Below are 27,016 nucleotides of genomic sequence, written 5' to 3'. Positions count from 1 at the left end.
TTTTTTTTGTTGTTGATGTGAATAAACCTGGAGGTCTGAACTCAGAGAGGTGCCAAGGAAGCCAGCAGTCATTACCAGGGTGGGGATCAAGATTTCACCATCGATAATGGGTATTGCAGCTTTAACCCACGCCTTTGCTTAGTCTGTGAATCTCTTGAGTTTAAATTGGGCAGGTAGATATTTCGCATCTGAAGTATTTATTTTCCCGGAATTAAGAATAACAAGGAAGAAAAAAAAAAAAGGCGTGTTGGAGAAAGAAAAGGGGAGCAAAGAGGGAGAAGATAAAGGAGGTGGTGTGGCCCTTATGCCTCTGGTGGTTCTACACTTTGGACTCATTCTCCAAGTTGGCCACACCACCGTTTCTTTCATTTTGGTCTTCTTGATTCTTTTCTTCCTCTTCAGCTTCCAGCTCAGCATGCTGGTCCAGCTTGCTGGAAACAGACCACGTCAGGGGCAGTTCTGCTCGGCTGGCCATCTCTGCCAGCTCTTTGGCACTGTAAACTGGTGTGTTGGTCTCATATGTTTCATGAAAACTGTTGTAGTCAACTTCATAAAATCCGTCCTCCAGAGTGAGGACAGGCGTGAAACGGTAACCCCACAGGATCTCACTTGTAATGTATGAACTTCGAGCTTGGCAGGTCATTCCTGTAACAGAGAAGGAAGAGGTGCTGTGATAAGGACCCACTGCTTTCCTAAATCCTTGATTATTTTTTCCATATAGGCAGAGAAGTGTATGTAAAAAGGCACATGCCAGAAAAGAATTAGGTTTGACATCATATGAGGTTGAGCTTAGAAAGCAATTTTACAGTGTGTAACCTATTTGACGCCCTTTCCTTCTGTGCATGTACATAATAACAAGTGGTGAGTCTGTGAGCAAGGATTAACATTTCTTTATCAAATGCAGTTCTTCTTCCTGTATTTCATCAATGAGTAACTCACCTGCTGATGAGTCTCAGATGGCTTATTGAGAGCGTACGTGACTTGCACCATGCCACCCTTGGTTCCCTGACGTGTTACAAACCCACGCTGCCACGTTCAACACTTGCCCAGGCTAACCGAGGAACTTACACAAAAGCTTTTCTCTGCTGCAACCAACCCGTGAGCCTGTGATCCATGGGTTGACTTGGTTCCCCTAAAGGTTGGAGCCGCCTTTTAGTTACGCTGCTTTGAGGTTTGGGCTGGTGCCCAATGCACAAACATCAGCAAAACTCCCGAAGGACATTGTCATAGTGTGTGATGTTGAATTCAGATAACTGGGACTAACTTCTTTGTTACCTTCCCTTCACAGCTCTGCTGAACCTCACTCTGGGAGCTGCTATAGGGCAAAAAAATGTGTAAGATACTGTATTTTGTTGAGAAGCATGGAGAGAGATGGCTCTTCCAAGCTCAAAATGTAGTCCAGAGTGTCCTCTTGGTGAAGAAACACCTGGCCATGGCAGGGACCTGTGATTTGGAGAACCTGTCCCACCTCAGACAGACAACTCAGGGAAGCACTACAATAAAATATTAATGCTCAGGAGTGGAAGGGGAAACCCAGCTGATGAGGAAAAAGGTCAGGAGAAGTGAGTTTAAGAGACAAAAACATGCTGCCAACAAAATGGGAGTACATGGAGAGAATGTGATTGTTTTCCTTCAATTATTTGCACATTATTAGCCATGTATTACTAAGCAAACTTCAGCTGAACAGTATATGTCGAATACTTAGTAAATAAAGTTACATAACCCCTGGACAAGCCTGCCACACATCAGTTATTTACAAGGTAATCATAAGCAATTTAAAAAAATGTTTAATTTTGGGGGCTCAAATGGCAGTCCGTAGAAATGCACATTGTTTCTCTGCACTGCTGGCATCATATAAAGTCACACGGAGAGTCTCGGGAAGAGCAAACATTGGTAGTTTAATGTCTCCGATCTTTTTCAGGGCTGTGCAAACTGCTCCAGATAATTCTGCCCTCATTCTCTCGAGCCTCCTCTCCAAGCTCAGATAGCTTGCTTCTGATGGGTGAAAACTGCTGTTTCTTGGTACTCTGTCTTTTCACTTATAACATTACGTCTAGAAAGACATTTACCAGCTGTTGCCACACTGTGGTACTTCAGCCCTTCTCCAGTGTTTCCCTCCACTTACTGCAGTGCCTCAGACCCTGCGGAGTTGTGACTGTCAGGGAAAGCTTTAGTGTGAAAACTGCTGCACTGTACCTACCTGCTACAGCCAGGCAGAAACACGACCGTACTTCTACTGTGCTTACTGATGGTATTTTCTCTTTCCTTATGCCTGACGGAAGTACTCAAGCCTTCATTTTTCTCGGTTTTGCAGGACAAGACATGTTTGCATTTCAGTTCTCAAGTAATGCGCAAATGGAAATAAAAGATCTTGCCATTTTTTCTGTTCATTTCACAGGCGGGAAGGGCAGAAGGACACGAAACTATACGACAAAATCATCTCTTGTGAGATTTCCTGTGAGATTCTTAGTCTAAAGGAGATCTTCTTTCCCACAAAATGACAGAGGGAGGGGAACTTGGCAGCTCACAGAGCACTATACGTATGAGAAACGCACTAGTTGTGCAGCAGCTTCCCCAAAGGGTCGTTCGTTTTTTTGCAGCGCTCTTCTGGGCAAATCCAGAAGCGTGGGTGCAGTATTTGGTGACAGGATCTCCCTGCCCCGGGAGGAGGCATCAGCAGGCTGGGGGCAGAGAGGGCGGTCAGCAACCAGTGCTGGTCACGATGTCTCCCCTGCCTCCTCTGGGCTGGTCTCCTACCAGCTCCTTTGCCGGTGGTGTGCCGAGACCAGTGACCCCTGGATGGGTTTCCCCCATAGAGTGTGCTGTTCCTAAGACTCATATGTTTCTAATCCCTTTCTCTGCCACTGAAATTTAGCTTCAAACAAACCCTCATCTGAAATTTTGACCTGTCTCGGTTTTTAATTTAGTCTCCCATTCAGCAATGATTTAATACCTGTTTCTTTTCCACAGCTAGACAAAATACTTTCAGAGCTGGAATGAGAGAGTTAGGATTTTTCAAGTTCAAATCAAGAAAAAGACTTTATCTAGAGAGGGACGTGTGTATGAGAGACACCTTATTATGCTCTCTAAAGGTTTGAGAAAGCTAATACAGAAAAAATTTGTGAGTGGATCACAAGGATTTCAGATTAAAAGGTGCCACAGTTGTGGAGACCCTTGAAGTGATTGCCAGTGCACCTGCGTGGCTCTGGAAGCAGAACAGAGAGATTTCTGCAGTTCTGCATGGTGCGGCTTTATCAGCCTCTGCCTGTGCTGGCTCAGAGGTCCTTCAACTCTGCAGTCAGCAGAGCTGCTGGGCTGTCTTTTCTGCATTTAAGCCCTTATCATATATTATGGTCTAATTTACACGTTTCATTATACTCCATGGTTTTAATTGTCCTGTAAAAGGAAATGTGACTTTTAGTGTTTGCCGTAAGTTCTGAAGATGCTCTTCGTTGACAGGGGAGGCTGCATCTTGAGTGAGGGCGTTTTAGGCTTTAGGTTTCCAAGTATTGCGTGATTTATTCAGTAATTGTGTGGTTTATACATAGCTATAGATCTGTTGCATAAAGGCTTTAAAAATGATTGTGGTTTGACATTTTGACTAGTGTCTCATTTTAATTGGATCCCTTAAGGGTAGATGAGAGCTGGGGAGCCTTTGGAGCTACTTAGCTCAGCATTAATTGGACTTTTCCAAAATAAGCCGGGAAATTAAGAGACCCAAATAATTCATTCTAAATTAATTAAAACTATAACTGGAAGGAACAGTCTACTTGAGAAGGAGCGTCGGAGCCCAGCGAAAACCTCGAGGCTGGACTCTCAGGCCCTGCTGTGATGGGCATGGAGTGAAGCCGGGGGGCAGCGGGTGGTGACGGAGGAGCATTCCGGCTGGGCTGGGCAGCCGCTTGCCCCTGCAGGTCCCGGCGCGGTGGCCCCGCAGGTCCCTGCCACCATCTGTCCCCGCTGCCCGGCGCGGGGGGACGGCGGCGGCAGGATTAGGCCGCAGCGCAGCGGGCTTGCGCGTGCACCTGTTCGCCTCGCCGCCCGCCGTATTTTAAAGACGCCGTGGGCTGATGAGACCTCTGATGGTTGCCCTTAACTGCTGTCTCACTCCTTTAAACGCGAAGCATTTTTAATGAGCGGTGATGAGCCTCTGTATATGTTGCAGCTTTCTATTAGGTCTTAATGACAGCATTTCGGTCTGTTTGTTTTGTGTTTACACAGGCTAGGGAATCACGACTGAGTGTTGTGCAAATACTTGATTGATGGGCAAGTTACCCGAGTAGTAAAATTAATTGCCATCTCACTTCATTGTGGGTTTTTTAATCATGTTTAATGTTCAGTTAGAGCTTTGTGGACTGTAACCAGCATCGTAAGAGTTGCCACTTCTCTGTGAAAGACACACACCACGGTGGATACCATTCCTGTCTCTCCCCTGACCCCGTTTCTGGGTCAGAACTATGCAAGGCGAGCTGCAAGCTGAATTTTGGTCCTTGTTATATCAGCGGAGGCAAAATAAATTATGGGCATTGGATGAAGGAGACTTTTTTTTTTGAGGCAGCCAAGCTAACGTGGCAACATTTTTATTGTTTTGCTTTCAAATGGGAACAAAAAAGGTCCTGCTGACAGTGCTGGGATTAGCTCCATGTATCTAAAATCAGCAATTAGTTACTACTTTGGATAGTCTCGTTACCATACAGCCAGTGTAATTAAAACTTTAATTTATCCTCCAAATGCTTATTATTCCCATTCAACAGGTGAGGAGCTGAACTGCACAGAGACTTGAGCAACGCTGCAGAGCGAAAGAGTAGCTCATGAGCAGGAGCCAGCCTGCTAAGCCGCTTTCTGTCTGCACTGAATTTGACACACAGCTGGGCTCCTGCTGCGAGGTACCTGTGCAGGGGTGGGGATGCTGTAGAGGGCTTGGTCACATCCGTGACATTATGTCCTGTTTGCTTCAACAAAAAGTTGGGACCGTGCTCTGGTTCCTGGTAATGTGTGGGCTGTTCCTTTCCAGAGCACAGGCTGCAGTGGCTCCCTCTGCCTGACTGGGAGCGTGGATGCTATTTCAGTGTACCCCATCAGCAATTTTCCTTGCAGTTAGAATGAAAGGTTTTATCAAGCTTAATGTTTGCACCATGCAGTCTAAGCAAATGACAGAATAATTCCCCTAAGCTGTTGCTGATATGCGGGTAAGGTTACAACCCCCCCTTTGACTGATTAGAATTAATAACGAAATTGATGCCACCTCCAGATTCATTACTCTTGAAAAGTAGCCCTGTGCAGTTATTTTGAGGTTACAGTTTGTTCATGCTGTCTACTGCTATTTAGGCTTATGCTTTGCACTGTCTTACAGTGCTACAAGGGTTTGGTGTGGTGACCCAGAGTGACTTGATGCCTTTCCTCACAGCGCACTTAATTTAAGATTTCATGGTAGCTTACACAATAATATGTTGTGTCATGCACTTGTACATATATTATTTCACTTTGTGATGGGAGCCATCAAAAATAAAATGCTATAAAAAAGTCAGGGGAAAAAAAGGTACTTCAGAATCACGGAATCAAATACATGTTTGGGCCAAAATACAGTGGTTTTCAGCTCTAGGTCAGCCTCCTGCAGATTACACATAGCGACAGCCTCATTCAGCTTTTGTTTTACTTGAGGTGGTCTTTATTACAACAGGAATTCTTATTTTCAAATTCCACTCTTGTGATAAAAAAAGGACTCTAAATGAAATGAAGGGGGCAAGAATTATGGCCCATTACTGACTGCATCTTTTTGGCTGACAGCCACAATGTCAAGCCGATTCCGAGGTTCAGCAATTCCCTGCTGGCACTTAGCGGAACGAGGCAGACTTTCTGCTGCACAAAATTGAATGAGATATCCCATAAGAATGACCTGTTTTCAATCATTGCATGGGAAATTTGCTTCACAGTTCAGCCTGGAGTAAGACCTCAGCAGCAGAGGACTCAAGTCTGCACAGAAAACTGTGGTGTCCCCATTTCTGGGGTGAGTGGAGTTTCACTCATGTACAGGAGTACAGAATTTGGTCTGGGGTCTCCAGCTGGGAGCTGAGACTTCCATGTACATGTGTGATGCTCCTGTTATGTTGCTTTCACCCTGTCTTTATTCATAACCTCCTTTGCTGAGGTATCACTGTGGAAGTTTTGATCTACTTCGTCAAAAGGTTCATTTGTATCATAAGAACCTTTTAAAAACAAAACCAAACACGTAGGAAATTCTCTGCCCCTTGAGATTAATTCCTACAGCCTCTGTGTTAGTGCTCATGATGAGAGTATTTTGCTGCAGGAATTATGAAGAAGGGGGGGTGCTGACCCGTAGCGTTAGAGCTGACTTTTGCACCTTGCCTGGAGCAAGGGTGAGAAGATGGGGGAATTTTACTTAAACACTGTGCTAATGGCACTAATATTGAGGTAATTAGGTGAATGTGCACGTAGTGTCTGAAACTCCAGTATGGTGTTCAAAAAAGCTACAGTGACTTTCTAGGTTTGTATCTGAGCATTGCTCCTGTGTTCATTAAATATCACCAAGCAGCATGCTACAAGGCAGAGAGATGGTCTCTGCCCGGATGACCTTTTGGTCTCAAATATATTTGGTACAAGATTTGTCAGTCTGCTATTTTTAGATGTTAAGGAGAATGAGAAAGCAATGTGTGCTATTAAAAACAAGCAAAAGGCTAGGAGTCAGGAACTCCTGACTGATACCTTGGTTCTCCTGCAGACATTGTGTGGGCTTTGGCAAATTACCTAGCTTTGCTGGGTCTGTTTTATTGGTGTGCCACAAGGGACATGCTGAGATTTAAAGGCAGTAGATGTGCTTGCAGTGTATTCTCTTCCTCATCTAGACTTTCACTGTGAAATTTGTACTAAACAATTCTCCCTGCTGTGAAAATGATTGCCTCAAAAAAGAACAGAGATTTAGAACAAAATTTCCATAGTGCCACCAAGTTATTGTCAGAAACATTCCATATTAGTTAATTTGTTCTCTTTGATCAAGCTAAAAAAAAGAAAAAAAGAAAAAAGTCATGTTGTACACTGGACTCACCACTTTTTGTAAAGCATGAAGCATCAGTTGTCATTGCTGGAAAATGTTGCAAATACCATGCTGTGGTAAGACGTTTTCCCCCTCCTTTTTGTATTTGTGTACATCTGACAAGAAATCAGCGTTTTTTTCAGTTTTGAGTAAAAATAATTAAATATATATAACCTCTCATTCAGAGCTAGCAATGGGAAATTCCCAGGGGTTCTGATAACTTGATTCAGAACACACCTGGAAATTGGGTGCTCATCCTGAGCAATGTCTAAAGCTCTTGAAAGGAGTAAAAACTGGAAGGGTGCTCGTGACCATTTCAATGTATCTGTGTTTCAGCACGCCTGGGAATCTGTGCACAACATCCTCGTGTTGTGGGTTATGAACAGTGTGCGTGTCTTCTTCATGTCCCAGCTGCATCGCAGCATGGCCACTCCTGGCTCTGGTGCAGCGACTGCAGAGAGGAGCGTGTCTGTGAGCGGGAGAGGAAGGGAGGAGGGACAGATATTTTTTCCTATAAGAATATAAGGAATTAACTTTCATTGGCTTTTTTTGTTTGTTTTCTTTTTCCTTTTTTAAAGCTGAAACTGGTGCTTTTTCTCCTGTAAAAGATTTGAGTAATTTGGTATTTCTATTTGCACATTTCTTAGTTAATCAGACCAAGAAGCTGATCACTATATTTGAAATTTTATGGCTTTGATATAATGTTATCTGTGAATTCTGATCAGAGGTCTTTGTGGTAGCTGCTGTCTTCGTCTCACAGGTGGTGACGGGACCAGGGACAAGCTCCATATCAGAAAATGCAAGTTGTCACGGAGTGGGCTGGAGCGGCTGGCCTGACCACCAACAATGGTAGTAAAATCACATCCCCCGTGGGAGAAGGCATATATTATTATGTCACGTTTGCACAAGAGGTGAATATGCATAGGAAATTGAGCTGGTGAGAAGCCATAATTTCAAGTCAGTGGGACTTTCTGACACTCCAATATCTATTTCTTTCTAAACAAGATGAAAACAAATAACAAGTATAAAAAAACGGAATTAAGTTAAATTCTAAACAAAGTCTAACCTGGATCAGTCAAAGCATTCTGTTTTCATTCTGACTTCTTAAAATGTGATATATTGTATAATGCAGCATCTAAATTAGAAAAAGATGGCCATGTTTTAGTCTTTTTCAAAATATTAAAAAAATACACATTTTTTTCCCCCAGTAGGAGATTTCAATGCCAGTGAAATGATATTTTCCAATGGAAAAATGCTGAGTTAGAAATGTTCGATTTACTTGGCTAATATTTCTCCTATCAAGAATTAAATATATTTCATTGAGTATTTTGTGTCTAATTTCTTGCTTTCTAGCTGCATGTAGCTTAGGCTGAGAAATGGTACATGCATAAGGCAGAAAAGCTTGTCTGATTCAATCTCAAATGTGCTGCCACTTTTAGCTAACAGTACCATATACATTCTCAGTAAACAGCTTCTCAAAGAGATGGTACAATTACTATTCAGCCAATATTTAACCTTCATTTAGCCTTATATTCAGGCCATGCCCAGCAAATCAAGCTGCCTGATGTGTATGAATTTTAATCATTTTTTCAGCTGTGCTTTTTCAAATGGATGATGATTACATTTTTCTGTCGACTAAATCTGTGAAATTTAATATATCAAATAACGCAGTGTCTGACCAGGGAGAGAAGTGCGTTCCAGAATTGGCACTCGGAGTCCTTGGAAACGGGAAACTCAATTCAGTGGAGCTGGAACATGAAGTACTAGGATTTTGTACCCTACTCTGTGTTTGACTGTTGGGATACATTTATAGATTCGGTGGTTTCTCAGACATCTAATAAGCACCACACAAGTGCTTTATTTCTCCTAGCAGGTACCCGCCAGCGGAGGATACAGGAGAATTTTGTTTAAAAGAAGCTGCAGTACACAGTTGTATCTACGGTGTCTCTGCTTTCAAAATGCAGTGCGGAGTAAGCAGAAGACCTGTCCTGACCTTTTAAAAATACATTGCTATTAATCCGTGGGCTTCCTCCTGAATTCTGGCCCGCAGATGGGACGCTCTCCTCCGGCGTTGTGCGCGGGCAGCCTGCTCCGCAATTCCCTGACAAACAGCCGGGAGCAGGCAGCAAAGGCACCGGGCTCCGGCTGCGCCGCCTGCTGCTGCCTCGCCGGAGAAGGGTCTTGCCAGGATTTTTTGCTAAGCAGCGCAACCTGACCCACCGGAGCAGAGGTACGGCATGGAGCAGAGAGGATCCTCGGTGGCAGGAGGTGTGGAGAAGACCGCCGGCAGTACTTTAAGGCTAATAGTCCTGTTTACGGTTTCGGACCTCTCCAGCTGTCTTGCTAGGTGGCTTCCATAACAGCGAGGATGACAGGGCAGCAAGAATCACAGCCTTTGCATGAGTTCCTGTTGGCTCCCTATTTCTTTTCCACAGTCATAAGCAACATCTTTAATTCTTATACCAGAGATCCTCAGGAAATACATAGTTCACACAAATATTCCAGTTTAGTTACCTTGGCATTTGAAAGCACTTTGGGCTCAGCTGTTTTATGGTCTCTCTCCAGTCACTAGATTCCCTGCTGCTGGGGAAAACATCTCATAAAATCACCAGGAGAGGAGAGGATGGGGGACACCCAGCTGCACACTGGTGTGCAGCGATGCTGTGCCACAGCTGGCTTCCTACAGCATGATCTCAGGCTGAGAGAAACTAAGGGAGTCCCTTTTCCTCCAGGGGCTCTGAGTCCCCTGCCCTTTCCCTCACCTTTTATGAAGGGGTGGAAGGCCACAGGAAAATCTAGTTTTGGACAAAAGAAGGGTGAAGAAGGAGGTCTCTGATCTGCTGCTTTACTCATCTTGGGGAAGAAAGCAGTAGAACAGCTCCTGTTCTTCTCTGTTCTGCATAAACCCAAAGGCTAAATGAGATCAGCACCACAGAAGCAGGTTCCTCTCTTTCCATTCCTTGCTGGGGAGGCAGAAGATGGGAATGGGACAGATATAAATCGCAGGTAGAAAATGAAGAAAAGAAAACACATCCTCTAACACTTCTAAGCTTCACAGTTTGATAAAATCCTATGTCTTTTTGAAAACTCCAGCTTTGATGTGCAGTTTGGATGGGAACTGATGCTTCTGCAAAACGTTCAGGCTAACACTGCAAGACGCAATTTCTCAGACGCACCTGCAGCAAGCTTCCCAGGGCAATGCCCACAGACGGCATTAGTAGAGCTGGATGCTCTGCAGGTTGCCTGCTCAGCTGCTGAGAATATAGACTCTAAATGCATTTGGCCTTGGAAAGGGGTAGAAGCATCGTTTATGTGAGAGCTCTTCCAAGATGGCATCCTTTAAGACGTATACACAGAGAGCCAATCTTCTGTGGAAAAATATAGCTGACTGCTGTATTGGCTCTATGCTACATAATGCATAGCATATGCGTCCCTGTGGAGGAACATGTGGCACACAGTGGTAACTGGGACTGAGACTAGAACAAGGCATGTTTGGGCGTTGCTGAAATCCCACATTAGCATTAATGGCAAGGGATGGCTGGGAGAAAAACCCCTTTAGTTGGAATGATGCTTGCTGTGAAAGAAGCATTTTCTGTAACAGCTTGTACCTGCTGCACACTTGCGCTGTCATGACTGTGAGATAAATGTTTAATTAAAATAGATGTGTGATCTATTTCACCTCTTGCTGTGCAGACTTCTTAAACGTGTAATTTGTGTCTGCATGTTTGGATGCCTTTTGTTTCTCTTCTTAAAATGCTACTTACAAAGAGAACAGAACATCCAAGGTTTGCTTTATCCTGAACTTTACTGACTTAGAGATTTTTATAAAAATGTCACATTTTACTGTGGAAATGTTTGCGAACCCAGGACTAAAGACAAAACAGTGTGAACACGCAGCTTGGCATGCTGTAAAATTCAGGAAATAAGGAAGATCACTAGTTTTTTGACATCAAAATCTGTGAATCACCCACAAAGTACTCTGGTGGTTGTTTCTAGGTTTGTGGCTAATGGCATTGCTGAAGCCTGGTTTAGCTGTTGTGAAATCGGAGGAGGAGACGAAAGAGAGTTCAGGATAAAGCACTTGTTTCTGCCAGGAGGATGTTGGTGAGAAGTGATGTTTGGAAATGCAACACAAATAAAGAGAAATTATATTCTGTCCAAACTCACTTGGATTTTTGGTAAGCAACAAAACATTTCAGTGGCGTTGCCTGGGCAGTTTCATAACAGTGCATCCTTTTAGGTGGGCTGGAAAACAAGCTAAACGTGGGTAGGTGGTACTTGCTTTTAGAAGAGACAACTTGAAGAAATCAGTTTTTCTAAAGATATCTTATTTTCAGAGATTATATTTTTGATTTATATTTCACCCAAAAGAGTACCAAGAGGACTGGTGTAGAGGTGCTCCATGGGTTTCAGAAGAAAGCTCTAAATCCTGACATCATCACTGAAACCGTCATAGCTGCCATTTGAGAAGGCCAGCTATTACCACATGTCAGCCTACAAAAAGCAGCTGGGCATGGGGATGTGTGAGAGCTGGATCAGTCCAGCTCTGTAGCACCGGCTAATAACAGCCCAGCTGCTTTCTGGTTCTTTAACCAAGCAAACAAGCAACCAGCCCTTTCTCTGGGCATTTTGCATGAAGCTCAGCTCCTTGAAGGTGCTGCCCTTTGGTGACGGTGGTTGGACCTGTGCTCAATTCAGCTGGCAGCTCCTCCTCTCTTCTCTCTGGTGGCTTAAGCACGGACCTGCCTCTAGTCCCGTTCCTGTTCCTATGACCTGTTGGCAGTAGAGCCCTTGGCAGGTGGTGAGATTTTGCTCAGATAGTTTGAAGCATGTCCCTGGTCTTACAAGTCTTCAGTGTAAGAGCTGAAGGGGCTCAGTGCTGCAGTCCTCTCTGAAGGACCCCCACACTGTACGTGGCCCAGAGCTAACTTAGCTGCTCTGGGAGGAGGAGGAGGAGGAATATCTGGGCTAGTTTTGTTAGTATTTCAAATGATGGGTTTGGATAGTAGACCTTATATCCTTCCATTTTCTTAATGGGAGAGAGTTTAAGCAAACAAACATTTGTTCATGCTATTATTTAGTGTGATTGGTCATCTCCTTTATAAAAATATTTTTAAGGGAAACTGTTAAACACTCTAAGCTTAAAAATTCATCTGTCATAACAATAATCTTTAATTAAAATTTAAATTAGGTTTATTGATTCAGCTATTGTTATCTTTATCATAACAAAAGAATCAGCCCATCCCAGACTTCATGCAGCTCTGATTTTTTATGAACTTTTGCAGGCCTTCTAGCAGTTATGCAAAGAAAATCATCTGCGCTGTTAAAATCCTCCCACTGAATAACAAGTGGGTTTTGATTTTTTTTTCTTTTTTTTTTTCAGTTCATAGGATGAGACTTATTAAGTTGATGCTTTCAGGTTAACAATATTGGCTATCTGTCAACTTTAGCAGCATATTTTTGAAACGTAGGACTGAGCAAAAACTGGCTGCCTCAGGGAATGAGATGCAAAATCTTTCACTTCTGAAACACTATTTAATATTCAAGTTATGACAAAATTTGTATCCGTATTTTAGCTGCTTGGCATCCTGTCTGATAATAGGTGCTATTAATATACCTGTTAGTAGATAAAGGACCATTTTAGAAAAATTAATACTTCATTTGGTTTTAATTGACTTTGGTTTTATTTGAGGTGGTGAGGAAGAAGCTGATTCTGATCTTTAATTACTGCCTAGCATTTAGCAATGAAACCAATAAAGGAGAACAGCAGCAGTAGAGTTGGGATTTTAGGAAAGCTTCAGTACTACTCTCCTGATATTTCTATTCCGGGAAAAAATAGGAACAACACACTTCAAGCTCTAGCCTTTTCAATCTAGCATTTTCCTCAATGCCTGAATTCATATAAAGGGGGGGGGGGGGGGGGAGGGGGGGGAAGAAAAGAAGCAAAAAACCAGCAGAAGGTTATTTTGCTCTATTCCTTGTTCATGTGTTGTAAATATTTAAACTAACAGTTTCTGGGAGGAGCATAGACAAATCAATCCCTGAGAATATGTGTCTGATTTTGCCACTAACATTTCCAGCTGGTGATGGAGCAGAGAAATTCTGAGTTTCTTTGACATGTGCACCTCACTTATGGAAGAAACAAAGAGTCATTAAGACTTTTTAGCACCCCAAAATTCTCCTTAGTTTAACAATATTTATCTCAGCTGGTGAGAAAAATTAGTTGTTTTAGTAATGAAAAAATAATGAACTTGAGAAGAGGTGGCTACATATGGGGAAAGCTATCTGAGGAAGCAAGGAGAAGAGGGTGCTCGTGCTCAAAATTCCAGTTCACAGAGGAGAGGTACCTAAGATAGTGCAGAGGAGCCTGGAACAAAATGACTGGCCTTTTGAAGCGAGAAGCACCTTGTATAGAAGCCTGCAAAATGTCTGTTTCTCCTGAGTAATTAATTTCTGTTTAACACTGAGGATGGGCTTGGTGTTCAGCAAAGATGCTAAGCTTTTTCTCCTGGAACACAAAGCACTTCTTTGGCAAAGGAGCGTTTGTCTCAGGGTGTTGTGGTGCGGGATGAAAGCTGGTTGGGTACACAGGGCATGAGCTGTTCGTCTCCTCCCTGGCCGTGAGCACTTGAGTGCTTTCAGCTTTACCGCTGTGGGTTGTTTCGTTCCTCTATATCAGTCATGAGGTGGCACTCTTCTACCAGAAGAGATAGCTTACAAAGATTTTGAAGTGTGCGTATATCTAAACGAAGAAAAAAGAAGCAATGCCTGGAAAATATTGTTCAGAGATTATTGCAAAAGTTACTTTCAAAATGCCTGGGCAGGCAGGCAGATGAGACACCACCAGGACACTGTGTGTTTGTGGCCGGAATGTAGTATTTGAAGCAGATACCTTGCTGAACTCTCTTTGAGCTACTTGATTTTCTTCTGACTCCCATACGGATTTGAAGCATTTCTGTACACCAGCTGCAGACTATATTTTTCTTCATGACAAGCACAATTACACAGTCTCTTTCTTGCAGCTTTTATTACTGCTGCCAGACCACTGCTAATTTGGAGCACTTCATTGATATATGCTTTGTACAATAAGCACTTGGCTAAAACTGGACATCCTTCACTCTGATGGTATCCTGCCTCTCAGAAAATAAACTAGACCAGGCTCCCAGTTTCAGAGGTAAATGGGGGAAAAAAATAAACCCAGGCATTTCTGGCTAGAGAGATCTATCTCTGAGATTGCATATGAGTGTTTAACGTGAAGTTTTAAAAAAATGTATGCCTTAGCAAATGGAAAGCACGACTCCAGATTCTAGCCTCAGTCAGCAGCAGTTCAAACCAGCAGCATCTTCCGTCAGGATACAGCTATTCCAGACTGCAGACCTGACTCAGATCTCCACAGTTTTACACCTCCATGGGATCCTTGCTAAGTCCCAAGCAATCTAGCAGATGTCTGCTTGTGAGGCAGCATCCTCTGGCTCCTGCTGTGTTCCTAAGGCATGCTTAACCTCCAGGATGGGAAAGAGAAATAAAACTTGGCATGGTCTCTGTGAAAGCTTGCTGCCCCCTTCTCTCCTTGCTTGCAGTGAACCAGGCTTGGGTAGTAGGGGAGCTCAGGGATAGCTTTAAAGCTAGTCATGCTTCCCTCAAACAGTGTAAATCACAACGTCTGGGAGGAATAATGCAAGAGTTTGGAGACAAGGCAGGCTGACGAAGGGGATGTGAGTTTGGGAGGAGTTCAAGAAGGCATCGGAAGAACGCTGAATCCAACCAGCTCTGTGCCATGCGGCAAGCACTTCTCTGTCCTCCCACCATGATAAAATTTTCCCTGGCTGCCACATGAAATACACCACCACTGCCTTCACTTTGTACTTACTCCAGGCAGAGCTTTTTTTAACCAGAGAGATAAAAGAAGCAAAAACTCTGCATAAGGCACTTCATTATCTAACCAAAAGTGGGAGGTGCTCTTGGGACAGGTGACAGATCCATAGGGCCACCTTGGCTTCTTCCCCTTGCTTCTCCTCAAAGTACAGCTGAGGATCTAGGCCCTGATGTGAGTAAGTGTTTATCACCCCCCCCAGGGCTGAACTCCTGCCTGGCTAATCTGAGATCAGTGCAGGCAGAGCTGTCTCGAAGAATGAAGACTCTCTTTTATTTTTAATCACACGTTTCTAAAGAGAAAAGGGAGAAAAAACTGCAATCGCTTATTCCCAGCATGGATATGAGTACTGGAAATGAATTGAAAAATGTAGCTGCACCCCAAAAAGCCCAAACCCTGACATTACACATTGCTTTAAGAAGCAACTACATGGCTGGCACATGCTGGCTCCTACGTGCAGAGAGCATTAGCTGCTACTCATTCGGTACAACCCAGATTATTTGCTTCTTGTGTTTCCTATCAATTTTTAAATTACATTTTATTCTGATTTTGCTGAAAATGGAGGTCAATGCAAATACAGCAATACAAACGCAGAATGTATTATGCCAATAAGTTTGCATCAGAATCCAGAAGCCCAGCGGGGAATGAATTACTGAAGCTCAGAAAGGATAGTACTAGTAATGTTTGGCTCTTATTTCCTGTGACCTTTTATCTGAAACTCTCAAAGGAAGGGAAATATTATTATTTTTGTTTTACCAATGGGGAAATTGAGGCAAAGAACAGTGACTTGCCCTAAGGCTTCATAGAAGGTGTGTAGCAAAGAAAGGCTACTGTGGTGAGGATACATACATTTTGATAGTCATTTGGGGGCATGCTGGCTATCTGCTGTCCTTTGATGTGAGCAGGAGGATTTTTTGGCCTAAAGCACTGATGCAGTTTTCATGGAGAGCTAATGTTTTGGAACAGCATTTTTTCCAGATCCTGTTATTTCAACACAAGGCAAGCTTCTGCTCATTACCAGGGTCTCAGCAGAGCTCAAAATCTTTCCTAAGACCATTTCTCTCCTTTGCTTTAAGCAGAGCAGGGTATGGATGACAAAACTGGAAAGCTTCTTTTGGGAACAGAAGGCGGATGAGATGAATCACGTCATGGAACGTGAACGTGTTTTCCTGGAGTCACAATTGTGCTTCCTCAGCCTTTTCCTGTTCTCTGCGCAGTGGAACTGTCCCCTTCTTTTAATTGTGATGATTGAAAAATTTCTACTATCAGAATAACGGAGATTTTGCCTGTGGGTGCTGTGATGACATGAGGCTGTGGCATGTGCACACGCACGCACACACATACAGATATAGAGAGATGTACAGAGATACTGAGGTCAGCGATTTTGTGTGTCTCCTATACTCAAAATAGCAAATCCTTGATGTGTGAGCTTTGGAAATCCTCAGTGCCTTCAAATGCTTAATAAGATAGGTTGATTGTCATCAAATGAAAATTACTTCTGTTGTATGAGGGGAGGAGGAGAGAATTTAACTGGCAGCAGTGAGAAGACAATTAACAGACGTCAGAGAGGCACTGGGACAGTTAAGACATTGTTACAAGAAAATAACTGGGAAATGATGGATAGATCAGGCTATTATAAGCATATGGTGAAACTAAACAACAAATCACCACAAAATACTGTGCTATGATGGGATTAAATCAGCCAACACAATAAGTGAAGCTCTGTTGCACCATCACAGTGCAGAAATGTTTGGGTTTTACATTTTTGGGAAAGTTTAATGGCATTTCCTCCTCCCCCCTCCCAAAAACATTTGTAGTGCAGAAAGCTTCACTTGGTTTCTAATTTGGGAAAATGCCGTACAAAAACTCATAATTCTTTTTCTGCACAGTTTACCAGGGTAGTATTACACATTTTGGCTGCAAGAAAGCCCTGTAATAAACGATAGCTCTTTCAGCCTGTTGGCAGTATATGGTCCAGCCATCAGTCTTGTAAATGTTCCCATAACCATTGAAAAGTTGAAATAATTTAGAACTGTGGCTTAACACATTATTAATCACAGAGCAAAGGGTTTGCTCTGATTTCACCAGGCATACTAATGTAAAAAAACCTATGATCCTCTCAGATGCCAGCACAGGGATAAAAACGCAGCTAATCATATGCTGCTCCCATGATTGAATACAGGCCTCAAGCCCAGTATTTCAGGGAGCATTCCTCAAAGTTTGCTCAAGTATGAAGGCTTTCATTTAATAAATCCCTTTGTGAACTTGGCCAGGTTGTTTGTGTGTCGATATATGTGTGTGTGTCTGTGAGTGAAGGAAAAGCTGATTAATAATCTCGTTCACTTTCCTGACTGATAATGAGAAAGAGAAATATGATACGGTCCCCTTGTGAACTGACTGCTCTAGCTGTGATGTGTGCCTTTTGGTCTAACCAGTGATCCCATTTCTACAGGCTTTCAATCAGCCAGCTGATGGGTCCAAAGCCAATGACAAGGTGATGGCCCAATCCAAGCTTCACAAAAGTCAAAAGTATCTTCTTGCTGCAGTTCTTTGCTTTTGGAAGGGAGTGGTTTAAGTCTGGATGAGAGTGGGTTGCAAAAGTCTTCATAGGAATGGGGTTGCTCTTCAGGATCCCTTACCTGCGGGGAATTTCTCCAGTTTTTCGTGTGACTGCTGAATCACATGAATGTTTCTGAATCCAAGTGTGTTAATACATATGGAGTGACAACAAAAGAACTCATTCAAAGGAAATCAGCCCAAGGTAATGAGGATGCCATGACTTGGGTTATTCATATCTAAAAGGTATAATTCAGCTTCATGAACTCTGCGATACCTAACAACAATACCACAACAGCTTTCCACTACATACAGTGCCACGTTCAAGCCAGATCAGGCTGTCCTGCTGCTGTCTGTGTTATTGTTGTACCTTGAACTAAATTGCTGTGAACAAATGTCTCAAAAGAAGGAGCACAATCAGAGCCCTGACACTGCAAAACTCCTGAATAATGCTGTAGCTTGCAGCTCTGCTGCTAACAGGAGAAAGATGGAGATTAAGACAGCAGCTGCAGAAGGAAATTTACTTTGCAGCCTTTTTACACTGTCATATTTGAGAGAAAGCTACAAGTATAACTGATGAGGTATGATGCTTTAGAGGAGGACAGTTTGGATTTGCAAGAAGCTTTGAATTGTTTTCTCACAAGTACTGCCATCTCCCTTGATAAGCTAATTTTAAAAGTTAATGGACTAAATCCTTCAATGTGTTAATGCTGCATTGTACTGCTTCAGTGGTGCGAAAGAGCACTAAAGCAGTCTCCTTCTGTCGCTGGAGGTTTTCCCCTGTCCCAGGGAACTGCCGGGCAATATGGGTCAGCCAGAAGGGATCTTCCATGAGCCCTGATATGTCTGGCGTGAAGACTTCTGGGGAAGAAGTGGGATGAGAGGTGTAACCATACACCTAGATTCTGAGTAACTACTGCTTTAGGGCTGTAGGCTAGCAGCAAAAATAATTTTACAAGCTACTGATAGGGCAAATGTTCCCAAGACTGGAAGAGCATTGAAAGACTCCAAGTGGTGTTTCGCATTGCCACTGCTCCTCCACCCAACCAGGAGATGTGGGTCCCTGCTACTTTTGACTGCACGTTTGGAAGAAGGCTTGAAAAACGGTGAGGGATAAATGATTCCTTGCAACTCGTTTCCTCAGCTGTGCTGACTAAACAGCCAATTCCCTTTTTTTTGTGTGAGTTATGCCTACTGGCACGTGGCTGTGGTCGGTGCACATTGTACTGAGTTAGGCACCAGCTGCTCTGGGATCTGAGGGGGATGCTGACCCAGCAGGGCATCGACACATCTACTGAGCAGTCAAAGGGGAGTGTAAACGAAGGGCTAGTGCTGTGGGTTGCACCACCTACCCAAATCCTGCAACACACCCACTTGCTAACTCCATGCTTACATGATCCAAACCAGGGGTTTTGGAAGGTTTTTGTAGATACCCTGGAAAACCACAGGGTGCAGCAGCAACGGTGTCCATTAAAACAGCACCAACTGTGACAATGTTTGTCAGAGAGAAGAGGAGGCTGGCAGGGAGCATTAACAACTTCAGCTGGCCAGTTTTAATCTGATGTTTTAAGTCAGTCTGACTCCAAGCCAGGGAGAGACACTAAAAGAGGGACTGACTGGACGGAGAGAGCCCCAAGCCCCGCTCTCTGTTTGCCTCACCCTTCTGATGAGAATGCAAGCCCATGGTAAACCAACATGAACAGGGCATCTAAAAAAGGAAACAGCAGTGAATAGGAAATCAGACTGGTCACTGTTACAGCTTGGTGCCAGCATATAGCAATAGTTTAAACTTCCTGCAGCTTAATTCTGTCATCATTCAAGAGCCTAGACAGGCTCCCTGCTCTTCTGATTCGGCTGGATGTTTTCCACACAAGAGCTTAAAGTTATTGTTGCTGTTTTTCAGTTGAAGGAACGATTTCATTTGAATTAGTCCAAAGCTAAAGATGTGGACAGGTCTCAAGCACAGCTGATAGTTCTCCTCCATTCCAGGTAAATGGACTGAATTTGGGCCTATATAGTCCTTTGTCATCTCCTACCTGGGCAGTGCAACGCAGTTTAGCAGAGCATAAAACCATGGGTCAAATCCATGCTGAAGGCCGAAACACTTCCAGAGACACATCTTACCTGTCATTTCATCTCTACAGCAAGAATAAAAACCTGTGCTTATTTTCAAGGTGCTCATTACCTGAGACCAGAATAACTGTGGACTGTTTCCATCTTGGGTAAGGATAGTAAAAATGGAATTTTTCAGTTTTTACAGAGGCAAGAGACTGAGAGAAACTCCAATGACAACTGAAACTCAGTAGTTTTCATCTGAAGTGCCAGACAGGCATTTTTGACCCTGTCTTTTTAATACAAACACAGAATAGCATGGATCAAAGATAAAAAAGAACCAGCCATCACATCTGACACACACTTCTCCTGGTGCAGGGAGGCTATGGACCACTTCTGATACATTTCAGTTGTGCTGCATGAAGTCTTTAGACACCGCAGCAGCAGGGATCTGTCTGAGAATGGGACAAAAAGGAGCTCCCTGGGTAGACAGTAATGAGACCAACAGGGAACACTTCTTCCTGGGAAAAGCGTCACTTACAAAAGGAGTCTTCTTTCTTGGGGCAGTCAGGAAGGGCTGGCAGAAAAGGATGTAGCACTAAGAAATCTGAAGGACAGAATAGCAACTTGAGTAGGCAAGAGCATCTTTTCTTTTTCCCAGAGGTACGTGAGCTGCTGGGGACAAGACGAAAGAACAAGTCTGAATTTTCCTTTTCTGTTCCTGTTGTGCCAAATGCGAGGAAGCAGAGGGTCGATCAGCTGGGCCACCCATGCGTGGAGTGGATGGCCCAGTGGGACAAGCCCTGAGGGTTCATGACCATCTAAGGAGGTGGGGTTGAGGGCTGATTCTTTGTTTCGCATTAGGCTTTGATACTTTAGAGGGGACAAAATCTCTAGGCTAACCCAAAGACTTCTGGTAACCCACTCCCATGCTGCACTTCCCTGAAGGACTGCCATGCAGGAGCAGCAGAGATAGCATCCAGGCTGAGCAAAAATGCTGTGTGATGGAAAACTGTAGACAAGTAGCTGGCATAGGAGCAGACATGCCCCTTCTGCCTTGTAGGTTAGTACAGTTTCACAATGTGTCACGGAGAACTTGGGAAAGACATTTTGATTCCAGAAAATGTTAGTCCTAAATCTCAGTGTTTTATGGCAACATGGCGAGGCATAACTCTCAGGGTGTACCTGTAGGTTGTCAGCACCAGAACACAACCTAGAATGTGAATAACAATAGCTGGAGAAGTTTTGAACTGTGCACATCAATGTGAGCTACAAGAGCAGAGCAAGTTTTACCTGTTCGGGAAGGATGTGCATGCATTTTCTGTGTCCTGAGCCATTCTGGTCCTGGTACCAGTAACACTCCTGCTACCAGTGGTACAATTCAGCATTTTGAGGTAATCAACTCAGGTAAGTATGAGTTGAATGTAAATCTGGCCTCTGTGTGGCTGATCTGTCTTAAGGGAAGGCAGTGGGGAAGATAAGAAAACTTTCTTTACTTTTTCCTTTTGTCTATTCTTTTCTCTTTCTCTCCTTGTCAGAGAATGACAGATGCCTGTATGTCAAACTGACGCACCATCAGGTATAATCTTGAGCTGAAGGAAGGCTGTAATTTGATTAAGGGGCTCTGACAGGTTTCGAAACAATGGCAGTGTTTGAAGAATGAACTTGGAGGATTTCATTCATTAATAGTGTAGGTGCTGCATAATACAGTTTTCATAAACCTTTCCTACTGTAGCAGCTGGAACATTCCTCTGTCTACTCATCCTGCTGAATTCAGAGGGGCTGAACAGAGCTGAAAGATCTTGTGAAAGGGCAGCTAATGAAGTGAAACTTCAGGGAGGTCAGCTTCAGAAAATGAAGACCTGCAGTGATTTGACAGCTGCTGAGAGAACTGTGTGGAAAAGAATCTGAAATTCTCACAAAACAGAGAATTGGTTTGAGATTAATTTCTCAGCTCTTGCTTCAGATCAGTGTCACAAAATTAATAAACCACTGTCATTTGACAAAATCCGTACTTACACATGGGGGCTAGTATAAAACTAGTTGAAACTCAGTAAAGTTGATTAAAGTCCACGATGCTGTTAGCACAGATATAAAGCTTGAGGTGAAAAGCTGTAGGTCAGAATTGAAGAGATTTTTTTCACTTGTCTTTCTGCAGAAAGTATTACAAAATTTTTCTTCTGTCTTGTACGAGGGGCTTAGCAGCTGGGTGGGAATCAGGCATGTGGATCAGACATAATTGCTCTTAGCTCTAACAGATCAGGTTCACTTGGGCTCTGGTTTTGCAGACAGGCAGATGGGATGGCCTTATGGAGCATCCAGGGGAAAGTTGGGTTCATACATTGCCCATTGTCTTTCATGTTTTGGCTAGAAGACTTTGGACATAAGCAAGCTAGTTAAAATAACTGACTATTTTTCTGTTCCTCCAGCACCATGAAGGACACGCAGAGAAAAGGTCTCCAGTTTCTGATGGAGCCAGGATTAGATCACTGGGCTTACCGTGGGACACGGGCTTCACTTCTTTGGAAACAGCCAAAACATCGTAATAAATAAAGGTATCTTCTGGCCCCAGAGAGAAGGAAGACCCAGTCCTCTGGTAGAAGGGAGGGAATCTCTCTTTCATTCCTGAGAGTCTACTTCAGTAGCACCCACGCACTGTTCCTTGTATTGGAAACTTAATAACTTCACTTGAAAATCATACCTTTTTGATGGCAGTGGAAATAACATGACTTTTAAACAAGTAGAGGAGACTATCATTGAAGTCGAGCCAGTTATGTGGGAGTCAGATGATTAAGGTAGATATGATGTAGGAGGGAAGAAATACTATCATTTTGAAAAAAATACTGTATTTCGAACAGGTTTAACATTCTCTTCCAGGAAAGTGGGGTTGTTATTATTAAGTGCATTACCAACATTAGATGCAGGGCTTGATTCTCTGTTGATGTGCCTTCTCTGTAATTGTTCACATCCATGCAAATTGCCTACAAAATGAGTCTAAGTTGTTACTGAGTTGTACAGCTGAAGTCTAGGGGAACTGTGTGCTCACTTTTTCAGATGTAGAAACAAAGAGGCAGAGGGTGAGGTGAGAGGGAATTGCTCTCTCATCCGGGTCACACCAGTGTCTGCCTGTCTGTCTGTAGTGCAGCAGCCTAGGGATCTATTTTCTGATCTGTTCATAAGGTCTGTTTCATTCTTGTTGGCCCGATCCGGGTCACACAGCTCAAGGCTGTGTGATGCTGTTCCCTTTTTTGGGGGGGACAGTGCTGCTCCAGCATGGATAACTTGCCCCTTCCAGGGTTCTCGGGCTTTGAGTCATGTGGGGGTCTCAAACTGGCCTCTGAGGCTGCAGCCCAGCAGCCTTAGAGAGGCTATTGCATTGGTGTGTGCGAAAAGCCCCTTAATTTATACCTTGGCTTAAGGCAGATGCTCAGCACGCGCCCAAAGCTGGTGCCACTGCAGGCAGCCGAGCGCAGCGAGAGCAGCTGGAGGGCAGAGGCAGCATCGCTGGGCGAGCGTGGTGCTGCACGTGAGCTGCAGCAGCTGGGCACCGGCTGATGCTGAAAGGTCTATTCTTGTTCTGAAGCAGGTTTCACTTCCAAAGCTTCAGGCCCTCTGCTCCTCTCTTTGCTGCCCACTGAAGATGCCTTGCTTTTGGAGCATGGCTTCTTCACTGCGCCTGTTCCTGGTTTCTCTCTGTGGGACCAACCCAAAGCCAAAGGAGGACAAAAGGCTTGGATCAGAGCATTTTTTTTCCCCCCCGTATCTTATTCCAATGTGGAAGCAAAGGGCATTGTGCACAATTTGGGAGTTCAAATTTAGAGCTTGAAGTATTCATATTTAGGCTTGAAGTATTGCTCACATGATATCTTTTTTTTTCTAATCAAATGGTCTTGTGTTCAATTACTCTAACATGAGAAAGAGGGGAGGAAGTAGAAAACCTGCACTGAAAACCTAATAAATACAGCATCTGAGATAGATTTAGTGTAATATCTTATGGTCTGGATGCAATAAAATCTCAGTGTGGTGATTAAGCAAATGTAATAAGCCCTGGTGATGATGCGGTTAGACTTGACTCAAAGCGACAAGAGTCTTTCTGTTGATTTCAGTGAACTGAGGGTGTTCTCATACACAATGGCAACTGCTTCATCTTAAGGTCTCAACATTTTAATATAAACAAGTGCCCTCTGGGTAGCAGCCCACAGGAATACCTTTCAAAACGCTGTGTTTTACTATCAAAATAGTTTTGTGCTGTAAACAAATCTTCTCCACAAGCAAATTTCCCTTTCTCCTCCTTGACAAACTTGTACAACTTTCAAAAGTAGAAAAATAATATAAACCATAATCTGTGCTCTAAATACTTTATGCCAGGTTGTAGAAAGCAGCTACTTTCTTCCTTAGCACAATTACTGGTCTCTGAGTTTGCAGTGGAGGAGCTAATTGACCCTGAACTATAACCAGAATGACGACGGACTGCTGTATAACTCAGCCTCTGAGGCCGCAAGATGTTCTGCGTTAGCAAGTATATTTTGATTTGTATCAGTTCTTCTACTTTTCTCTAGCCTTTCTTCCCACATATGTAAACACCATATCCACAAAATGAGTTAGAGGACCCCGTTACTCATTTGTTACTTTGCCTGGGATTTGAGTGACCATGTGTATTTGAGTGGCCTCCGCACACACACTTTCCCTGATATTTATTGTGATTTTATACACTCACTGATTTTTAACAATCTATGGTTAAAAATTTATTGAGAAAATTACGTTTCTTCCTTGACAGATTACAACTGTTTTCAGGGTCCCTTTAGCACTAGGCCTTCAGACTCACAATAATGAAAGTTCAAGATTTTACTGTCTGGAGAACAGAAGGGTACTACCCCAGTACGAATATTACTTTTACAAGATTTTCTAGACTGAGCTTACTGTAACTACACGATGTATGTGGAAAATACAGTTGCTGTATATTATCACCACCTGCTTGGAATATCCTCTTTATATCAGCATGGCTTCATCATTCAGTTGTGGTGTGATGCTACAGGATCTCATGATAAAGACATTATAACACATATTATAAATGCCAGTATGGATTTATGAGACAACCTGCATTTTTTTGCTTTCACAGCACCGGTTGTACACTGAGTGCTAATCTTCTGCCAGTACACCTGTTCCTGCTCAGTGCTATTTTCTTCTCCTTTTGTTTAAACAACCTACAGGTATGTTATGTATTTTGTCTGTTTAAGTAAGTTATGTCTATCCTCAAATTAAATATTCAATTGCTTTAAAATTTATTTTTCCTTATCTTCTGAACTCCTGCATAGCTGGAATAGTGGAGATAAGGCATTCTGTACTGTATTGGGCTGTTTTTACCTGGAAGGTATCTGGCTGAAGTGTACTGCTCTCCCAGTGGCCAGTGATAGCCCTGTGCTGGCTTTTTTGGGGAAATGAGGCTGAAGGGTGCTACTCAAGGGCAGACTCCAGCTGCCTCAGGACTGCCTAGACCTCCATGGGTCCCACAGGTGTGATACTTCCTGCATCCCTGCAGGACAGTGCACATTTTTTTGGTGTCCTCACATCCTCCCAGGTGCCTAGGGGGAAACGCAGTGTGCTGCCAAGGGTCTGAGCTGTGAGGAGGGAGAGAAGTGCCTGGATGCCTGACATAGAAGGTATCCATAAAAATTGAGTAGCATCACTCTCAGTATCTGTTGAATAGACTGCTGAGAGGCAAACCAGACCTAGAAAGCTTGCCTTGGAGAGGATGGCAATTTGAGCCCCTGTTCTCCTGTTGCGGCTGCTGCATTCTGCCTTACTCAGCTCCCCAGGCTCCCTCCCCTCAGGTCCCAAGCCATCAGCCTTTGTGTGACCACAACGCGACAAGAAAACGGCTGGCCTGTCAGCTGAGTGTTTTGGCACTGATGCGTTAAATAGTCTCTCTCACATTTCCATCACACACTCAAAGCAGTGGTTCATATTCGATGGAAAGAACAATGGATGTTTATACATTTGGGTTTTAGAAGTTACTTTTTGCTCTGTCTTCTTTTTTCCAAAGTTCAGGGGCTCTGAGGTAGTCTTGGCATAAATAATTTCTGAGATGGCAGAAGAAACAACTCATACCAGAAGCCAGTTTAGCTGAGCAGCTCTCTCACATCCTCAGGGACAGACACCATGACTTAACTTAAATATTTTGTTTATATTTTCATCCAGCTGTTTTATATATACATGCGCGCACACACACACACATATACTTTACCCATACTAATGTATAAGATGTGGTATTGCCATAGTAAGTTAAAGACATCACTCCTAACCTATGCCTAAATGCCTCTTAAGTGCCATGAACCATCCCTCCGCTTTGTTGCAATTGCTCATACCAGTCCTCCTCAGTCACACAAATCCCCTTTCAGCTCGGTGCAAATCAGCCTATAATTTTTCACCTCTAGCTTGGCTGCTGCTATTGCATTACTGGAGATTTACATTTCTGTTTTGGCCCCCGAAAGATGAATGTGGTCATTTTATGTTCCCTCCACATGGGTTTCCGTGTCACAGTGGAGCATCACATAAAGTTGGTTGAAGAATGTGGGAATGGGAGGCTCACAGCACTAACCTATCATGCCCTGGCTGTTATGCAGTCCTCAGGTGGAAGATGCTGTATGAGTTGCTGGATAGAAATTACTATGATTATTTATTGCTTTCTGTGCATTTTATTTTGGTTGCTTTGTAGACATCAGTACAACTCGGCTGCTGTCTTTTCAGCATCACAGGTTGGGCTCTTCAGAAGACTACTTTGAAATATTGAGATTGTCTGCCTATTGGGTCCTCCTAAAAAGAAGTGAGAATATAAAAACATTAGGAGGAGGTGAGCATGGCAGTGCTAGAACAGTGATGTCCAGACCTCATGTTATAAACAGAGTTTCATGCTCAAGAAACCTCCTTGCTTCTGAAGGGAGAAGGGCTTAATCTGGAAAAAATTTCCAGGGGAACTCCTGGAGACATTTTGATTTTTTTGCTCTCAGTGTTCTTCTGGTCTGCTTGATGTGATATTTACATAGTGTAATGAAAAGAGTTTTGAGAGAGATCTGATCTCTGTCTTGGCTGCCTTAAAGAGGATCAGCCTCAAGATCTGTGTGTGTTTACAAGAGTCTCTAGCTCTCTGCTCTAGTTCTGTTATCTTTTAAATGAAATCATTAGCACATATTTGTAATGGACCTGCTATACCTGGTGAAATTTTGGCTCTTGGTTCCTTTCTTTGTAACAGATTATGCACTAAACCACATATGACAGATGGAAAGTGTGGTAGGAGGTGGTGAATTGAGTACATAAGAAAGGGAGACAGAGTAAGGTGTATTTTCATGGACTGAGCATTTTCATACATAGCAGTGTTTGTATTTGTCGTGAACAGTTTGTAAGATGAACATTCAAGATTTGTTGGGGCTGTCTTTGTGGAACGGCTTGTTCCATCCGTATGCAGAAGGAACAGTGGCTGCAGAGAA

The 27,016-nt window shown here is 43.3% G+C and overlaps 1 protein-coding gene across 1 annotated transcript in view; it reads right to left on the bottom strand.

Annotated features, from left to right (window-relative positions):
• Positions 1 to 319: 319 nt before the first annotated feature.
• Positions 320 to 27,016, bottom strand: part of KCNJ6 (potassium inwardly rectifying channel subfamily J member 6) — a 40,571-nt gene continuing 13,874 nt past the window's right edge. Inside the window, exon 2 of the mRNA XM_050915215.1 lies at positions 320 to 645. Coding sequence (XP_050771172.1) covers positions 320 to 645 — 326 coding nt within the window. The remainder of the gene's footprint in view (positions 646 to 27,016) is intronic.

Source organism: Gymnogyps californianus, chromosome 1, assembly GCF_018139145.2.
Source record: "Gymnogyps californianus isolate 813 chromosome 1, ASM1813914v2, whole genome shotgun sequence".
NCBI lineage: Eukaryota > Metazoa > Chordata > Aves > Accipitriformes > Cathartidae > Gymnogyps > Gymnogyps californianus.
Note: the sequence above shows the minus strand (reverse complement) of the source record. Positions and strands in the feature narration are given on the sequence as shown.